General features: G+C 37.1%; 1 protein-coding gene across 2 annotated transcripts in view; it reads left to right on the top strand.

The window, feature by feature from the left end:
• The window catches only part of mark1 (MAP/microtubule affinity-regulating kinase 1), a 56,225-nt gene that overhangs the window by 26,243 nt on the left and 21,429 nt on the right, over positions 1–8,553 (top strand). For both annotated transcript variants that reach the window (XM_084116632.1, XM_084116631.1), the window contains exons 4-6: positions 4,568–4,616; positions 6,652–6,717; positions 6,808–6,878. In XM_084116632.1, coding sequence (XP_083972758.1) covers positions 4,568–4,616; positions 6,652–6,717; positions 6,808–6,878 — 186 coding nt within the window. The remainder of the gene's footprint in view (positions 1–4,567; positions 4,617–6,651; positions 6,718–6,807; positions 6,879–8,553) is intronic.

The raw sequence follows: 8,553 nt of genomic DNA, 5'->3' as shown, positions 1-8,553 counted from the left end.
ATAAGAGACTCAACAACTGTAGAAGAAGAAGAAGACCCGGAATTCTGGGAGAAATCCTGGATACATGAGGAAAAGTCGTAGATCATGTGATGCGATTCGTATGAGATGCTTGGAAAAGTCATGAAAATAAAAAAAAGGTAGAATTGAGTAAAAATAGATATTTTTAAAAAATCTTTCTCCTGAATCCTTATCCAGTAAATCACGATCAACTAGGAAAAACTCCCAACAACTTGGAGTCAAAAATGTTGATCCAAAAATGGATTTGCGAAAATAATACCTTGCAAGAAAAAAAAACGTACTAATACGTCTCCTAAGAATTCCCCTCATCTCCCATTGTTCAGTAGGAGCGTTCGAGGGTCATAAGCGAGTCTTAAACGAGTTCCCTAAGGATTTCAGAGATGTGGTCTTTAACGAGACGGGAACGATCCGGGATCAGATGGTCACGCATGGCCAAATGACTTCCGTTCAGTGACCTTTCCTCGACCAGCATCCTCTGATGAAGAGCTCGCATTGATCAGTCGGATCCGCCTTCCTGCAAGGGCGTCGGGATCATGCGTCGAGACTTTGTTCAGTGATTTGGTTGTAATAGAAAGATGTGTTTTAGACGTGTTCAATTATAATCTCATTTGAATATGTTAATGAGGCCCCTCCTCCCTGTTTTGATTGACATGCAACATTAGCGTCGCTTGAACAGATGGACAGTGAAACCTACACTGATCTCGCTTGCCTCATGATTAATGACCACACACACACACACACACACACAGTCATAGCTTGTCTGTAAATACAGTTGCCCCCCCCTCCCTTCCCCTCCCCTCCCCTCCCCCAACATGATCAACACAATCAGCGTTTATTCACCTATTTGTCAAAAAAAAAAAAGTACAAGTACGTTTCCTAAACATTCCCCGTCCTCCACTGTTCAGTAAGAGCACATTTAGGAATTCCAAGTGAGTCTTAATGAAATTCCCTAAGGATTTGGGAGGTGTGTGTTAAAATCAAGAGAAGCCACTTTACAACATCATTCGTCATGAGCGAGTGTGTGTTCAACCTCGGTGAGTGACAGGGAACTGCTGTGATGACGTGTGTGTAAATCAGGGGATTGGGAAGCACACACACACACACACACACACACTACAGGAAGTGACACGCTTGTCAGTGTCAGAGAGGAATGTTGCTGTGTCTGTTTTTAGAAATGTCTCTGTAAAAATAGAAGCTCTGCTGATTGTTTACCAGAGCCGACTGCCAAGAAGAAACACACTTTCTCTTTCTTTCCTCCTCGATTTCCCTTTTTGCCTTTTCAAAGGACAGGAAGGACACGCTCATCGAGACAGATAGAGGTCAGAGGTCACATGAGAAGAGATCGCTCACAAACCTCATGATATATGGGTCATCAAAATTGTGTAAATCTCACTAGATTATGTGCACTTTATCAAATGCTATAATCAACTAAAACTATTGTGAAAGACTGTGAGGTATTTGTTTACTATTTGCATACTATTCTAATTATGCAAATTAGCAGAGGCACTTTATTAGGGTTTGCAAAAGGCCAAAATTATTATTATTATTATTTTTCAACAAATTGTCAAAGGAAGTGCTTAACTTTAAAAAATGCTCATTATCATAATCTACAAATTATATGAGATTTTTTACATTTTACATAATTTTAAAGTTTTTAACTGTAAAATTTAGAAATGACTGGAAACAGTTTAAAATCCTTATTTATATGATTTGTTATTTTATAGCAAACAAAGAAAGAAAGACAGATAAATGAAAACTGTTTCAAGTAACATAATTGCAATGCTAAAACGGTATAATTAATTCAGGACCAAATGTTGATTTGTAATTATTTGTACAAATATGTTATCTATAATTTTTAAATAAATGTATCAATAACATGATGAAGAAGGGTTGATAGTTCAGCTTGATGAATGCACTCAACATTACAATTACTGTAAAAATGGAGAAAATAAGATAATTTACTGGACTTTTATATTAGATAATAGTCTATATTTATAATAGTTCTCATTAAAAACAAAACAAAATAAACATGGGATTTTTGGATTACAAACAGAATGCAAATAGTACAAATAGAAAATGACAAATACATTAGTTATAAAATCTCGTCAAAACTTTTTAATTATTATAGAGGTTGACTTTTAAATAAATGTACGGTAACACTTTAATTTAGGGACCAATTCACACTATTAACTACTAGCTTATTATCATGCATATTACTGGGATATTGGCTGTTTATTAGTACTTATAAAGCACATATTAATGCCTTATTCTGCATGATCATATTCTACATCCCTTAATCCACCCAATACCTAAACTTAACAACTGCCTTACTGACTATTACTATTAATAAGCAGTGATTAGGAGTTTATTGAGGGAAAAGTCTTAGTTAATAGTGAGAATTGGAGCCGAATCTAAAGTGTGACCAAATTTATATTTAAGATAACATTTGTTGCTGGGTCATATGAGTCTTAATGTTAAACATTAGATGTTAATGTTGTGTTGGTGTAACTCTAGAGTGTTTGTGTGGCTGAAACACAGGTGTTTTCTAGAGTGACATTCCCACATAGATCTGTGTGTGATCCCAAAAAACACAGAGCAAACACACTCCTGTGGCGAGAGGAATCGATCCGTCAGTCGGTGTATCCCTGGCTCTGTCCGGACTGATGTCCATGACGGATGATTCCAGAACATACTCCTGTTCTTATGCACATTTTGGGATATTGCAGAAAAAATAGAGGACATGCGCATAAACTATGATGGACACACATTTACTAAATAAATTCCTCGATGCACAACAAAAAGCTCAACCGATAATCTGATTGGCTGACTGGACTAACCAGCTGACCAATGGCATCGCAGCATCTCAAATGTTGGTTTGGTGTTTCTGAATCAGATATTCATTTGCCTTCGTATCATATAAATCATCTTTTTGGTTATATTTTGGTGAATCCGTCCGGAGATTAATCCGTCGCATCACATCTCGGTCACATGTCTGCAGGTCACGTGCTCCTTCATTCACAGAAAACACACTCCTGGTGTTGCCACTGTCTTCAAGAGTGTGTGTGTGTGTGTGTACGCCAGCTTTTAGTGCGAGAAGAGAAGGATAGAGAGACACACGGGGAAGAAACCGGGAGTAGTGTTTAGGATCCGTCCAGTAGTTTTGGTCGAGAGACACCCACTTACACTGGAAGAGAGAGAGACTGCCCACCAGTTCGTGTTGTGTATGTTCACAGCTGGGTGAATATGCAAACCGATATTTCCATAAAGAAGATGTGCTCATGAATATTTGATTTGCTTGCTACTAAGTGCTTCCAAAAAACTGTTGAACATATTTCTGAGTTAGTGCCATGAACCCCGCCGACTCGAGCTCCTCCTGAAGTGCTCAGCGGAGCATCCTGGGGCTTTAGATGCTACTTTGCTTCTTATTCAACTTTATAGCTTGTTATTTTTAGGGCTTAAAGAGTCTTAAAATGTATACAATATAGTTTTATCAAATTTAAGGGCCTTAAATATCTTAAATGGTGTAAGAACATTCGGTTACACTTTATTTTAAGGTGTCATTGTTACAGTGTAATTATATATTTAAGCACTGAGTAATATGTACTTACTCTAGGGTTAGGGTAGGATTAGGGTTTGGTTGAGGGTTAGTTGCATGTAATTATGCATAATTTATGTAACATATGTAAAATGTAAAATAAAGTGTTACCGAAAATTCCTTGTTATCGTTTTAAGAGGTCTTGAATTTTGGGACGGAAAAAGGTAATCGTGATGATTGTTACACATCAACTTTTTTAAGTAATATTTTTCATAATGTATCACATCTGAAGAATCTTAAATACCAGGGGAAAAGAAATCATAAATTAAATTGAATCTGTGGTCTTTATTGAATGTGATTTTGGAAATTACGCGTCTGTCTGTTAAGTTGTCAAAAATGTAAAAATGCAATCATTAATAATTTTTACAAATGGGCCTTTTCTTAAAAAATGGTTTAAAAGTTGAAATGTGAGGTTTATCATTTTATAAATCTGTTTATAAAGTTGTTTTTATAGTCATTTTATGGTTTAGTATTGCCATCCCTTGCTTATACAGTATTTGCATTTTATTTGTGCATGTGTTAAAAAGCCTTAAATCTGATTTTAAAAACGAAAAAAGTTTTGAAAACTGAAAGCTCTTGCCATTTGTGCAGTGGTGGACAGTAAGGAAGTATTTTACTATGGTACTGTACTGAAGTATCTGGGAAATTTTTACTTCACTTCATTCCAAAGCCACTTTTTACTCCACTATATTTCATAAAAACATATTATTATTTTTTACTTCGAAATAAAGAAATCAACCCCCGCCCCGCTAGATTAGATTCGTGAAGATTCTCAGAATGAGCCAGAAACAGGAGATACTCTTGAGTTACTAATGCTGAGGTTCAGGGATTATTTACTGCAAAAAATGGTATTGTACTATAGTAAGTTTTTGTCGCTAGCTGAGACTGACTTCTGATATTTGCCCAGGACTGTGTCCTCTTATCTGATGTCTCTGTCTCCGTCTGTTCCCACAGCTCTTCCGTGAAGTGAGGATTATGAAGGTCTTAAATCATCCTAATATAGGTAAGACGTCATTCTCAGGTAAAGATCACCACACTTCTGCATATTCTCTTATGTTTCTTGCTTCAAAATCAGGTGATAATGTCAGTCATCATTTGTCCCTTACAATGAAGTCTTTTGAAATGGTGACCCCAGTTATGATTGGCTAACATATTTGCACATAATTCGAATGCAAAATACTTAAAATGTTTGTTTTTTTCTGCCTGTTACATTAGAAGTATTTAAAGAATCATATAAAAAAGAATGAATCACATTAAAGTGAATCGTTTATGTTGTAAAAATGTATTGATGTCAACCCAAAGCAGCGTTACTATTATGGTATTTATTAATATTTTGGATTAGCTTTTATTTGTATATTTTAATTTTTCATTTTAACTTAAGATTGATTTTTAGTGATTTTTTAATTTTATTGTTTAAAAAATGAATAATTTTGAATAGTTTTAGTTAAAGGGTCAGTTCTCGCCCTCATGCCATTCCCAAACCACACGACTTTCAGCTCATCTGTGAAACACAAATGAAGATTTCTGTAATGAATCTGAGAGATTTCTGTCCCTCCATTGAAACTCTATTCACCCAAAACTCGGACGCTTCAAAACATTCATAAAGAGATGGTGAAATGAATCCGTACAATCCCAATCTTTTGAAGATACACTTTATGTGATGAACACATTTATAGTCTTTTACTCCCAGATAAACCTTGATCATGTACATAGAGCCGATCAGATACGGTAACCCCAAGCTCAAGCTCAAGCTCAATACACACTTGGATTAAACTCTTGGATTTATGCTATTTTCCCTTTAACAATATCAACACTGGTGTGAGGCCCCTTGATAACACCTGATCGAGCCCGCGGGCCGCGGCCGGAAGCCCGTCTGACTGGAAGTGATGTCTGTAATCCACAGCTCAGTGTCTTCTCCATGACACGGCACTTTCCCGCTCTTTCCCTGATAACTGGATTATTCCTCCTCCTAATGGAAGGCGGTCACAGGAGAGTCGTTCAGACTCGAGCACGATTATCTCTGCGATGTCTGACCAGCTCAGCTCTTCTGGCCGCTCTGAACATCAGCAGTGTGTGTGTGTGTGTTTTCACTCCGCCATCGATCCGCGTGACTGGCTGTTTCTGCCGCCGGCCCGCATGCGTGCCAGCGCCGGCTTCTGATTGGCCGAGACTGAGCTGGATTGTAGATTCATCAAACTAAAAGCTGTGATTACACACCTGTCCCTGCCACTTTCCTAACACACACACACACACACATTAGTCAGACGTTATTGGTGTCTGCTCTTCACATCACTATGAAGTGGAAAGAAACGTGTGTGTGACGTCGTGTGTGTGTCTCCATAACAAGCGTGTCCCTGGCGTGTGGTTTCTCCATGTCAGAGAGGAGCTCCCGAGAGAGTTCAAGCACTGATCTGGGGCCAGTGACACACACTTATCATCTGCGTTGTTAAGACTGGGTCTAGTTTGACCAGCTAACAGTTTTACAAGAGCTGATCACTCTTACTTTTCCAGTTCACATTAGACCAGACTGCCCTTTTCTGTCATTTTTTCATTCATTTTTTATTTAATTTTGAATGTTTTTGATTGGCTCACACAAAGGTGGCGATGTGTGTTTGTTTTGCATGAAGCCTGCGGCGACAACTTAACAGACAGACGCGTAATTTCCAAAATCACATTCAATAAAGACCACAGATTCAATTTAATTTATGATTTCTTTTCCCCTGGTATTTAAGATTCTTCAGATGTGATACATTATGAAAAATATGACTTAAAAAAAACATTAACAACATTTCCCAATTGAATAAGTTGGACAGGAAGTGATGTAGATAGTCATTAGCGTAGCGACACGCTAATGCCAAGGTCCTGCGATCGAGTTGAGATTATATGAAGGTCATTTAAAACGAATCAGAAATGCTGTTAATTGTTGTAATGTTTCTAAATGTTCAGACAAAATATGTACATGTAACATCTAAACATCTAATATCCAGTTGATTTTGAAATGTTTGAGTCTAAAATGTTAATATCTGCCTCTCTTTCAGTTAAGTTATTCGAAGTCATTGAAACGGAGAAGACGCTTTATTTAATAATGGAGTATGCGAGCGGAGGTGAGTTTGATGGACAGGCGGGATACATGTTTAATATGACTCGTGTCACACACACACACACTCATCTCTGAATGTCTCTGTTTATGTCAGGTGAAGTGTTTGACTACTTAGTTGCTCATGGGAGGATGAAGGAGAAGGAGGCCAGAGCAAAGTTTCGGCAGGTGAGACACACGTCTCTGTCTTATCATGAGAAAACACTGTAAAATATGAAAATTACAAGGTATGTTTGTTCAAATAACAGAATTTCGTAATTATGTCTAGTTCAGATATTCATAGATATTTGTACGTACAAACTTTTATTTTACATTTTATTTTCCTACACTGACAAGGGTTTGTAAGTAGGGTTGGCATACTACCTTAAAATGGTAAAATACATTTACATTTTTGATTTACGTAAAAATATAATAAAGAAATAAAATATAATTAGTTACATGTACAGGTTAGTATTGGATATATATGTATATATATATAATGAATAAGTTCTAGTGTCGAATCAGTTGTTACCAGTAAAATTGCAGGGATTTTAGTTAAAGTTACTAGCAACCAAAACTAAGTAAATTAAAAAGTACTAATAACCTTAAAAAAAATGTTACTTGTAGTGAAATATTTAAGATATATGCAATATTTTTGATAACAATATACGATTATCAAGAATTTTTTTATAAAAAGTGTTATTTAACACATCTCTGATTTTAACTTCCGATGATTTTTGTCTTGAATTCTTTTAAATTTCAGTGAATCTGTTTTTTAATGATTAATTGAGCATAATCCATGATATTTTAGGTACAAATAAATGTGGGTAAATATTGCTGTTTATTAATATATATTGTTATGTTGGTTTGCATAAAATTAATTAGATTAAGTACATTTATTTTAACAGTATTTATTGCATTTTGATTCTGATTAACAATGGCTATTTGGTTGAAAAAGAAACTGATATCCTGATCAGTAAATACACACTGTTGGTAAGTTGATTAGCTGTAATGAGCGCTGATGAATGTGCTGAACACACGCACGCCCTCTAGTGGCGCTGGCTCAGTGGAGCGCTCGTCAGGATCAGCTGCTGCTGTGATGAGAACTGTAAATGAGCAGACATTTCAGCGTCAGCGTGAGTGTAATTAAACCCCCTGCTGTCGGCCAATCATTAACTGGCCATTTTCAGTCAGGCTCTGCTCATGAAGCCAAACAAAAGCCCCGGGCTTCAGTCACTGCTTTTCACACACTCTCTCTCTCTCTCTCTCTCTCTCTCTCTCTCTCTCTCTCTCTCTCTCTCTCTCTATCTCTCTCTATCTCTCTCTCTCTCTCTCTCTCCCTCTATCTCTCTCTCTCTCTCTCTCTCTCTCTCTCACTCACTCTCTCTCTCTCTCTCTCTCTCTCTATCTCTCTCTCACTCTCTCTCTCTCTCTCTCTCTCTCTCTCTCTCTCTCTCTCTCTCTCACACCTGGATCATTGGGAGTGTTAGGGAGTTTTCACACCTATAGATCGTTTGTTTTGTTCTGAAACAGGGACTTAATTTGTTACAATATTGCATTTTCTTCTTGGTTCGGTTCGCTTTCACAAGGCAACCTTTCAAAGCATACCAAAATGTATTTATTCAAGTCACATGTGAGTACAACTGTGCTCTTATTGGTCAGCGTTTCCCAGGGGGCCAATGTTTCAGAAAACACTGAAGCTTCCCCGGGCGCCGCCATTGATTAGCAGACCCTCACCTGCTGTTAGCATCCCATCGACTCCCATTCATTTTGGCGTCACTTTGACAGCGAATAACTTTACATCTGAGGCGTTTAAAAACTCCATTTGTCCATTATTTATTTCTAAAGAAACATGACGATGTAT

The sequence above is a fragment of the Abramis brama genome (genome assembly GCF_963993115.1).
Source record: "Abramis brama genome assembly, chromosome: 6".
In the NCBI taxonomy this organism is placed as follows: Eukaryota; Metazoa; Chordata; class Actinopteri; order Cypriniformes; family Leuciscidae; genus Abramis; species Abramis brama.
The sequence above is the reverse complement of the archived record's forward strand: the minus strand, read 5'-3'. Positions and strand labels throughout refer to the sequence as shown.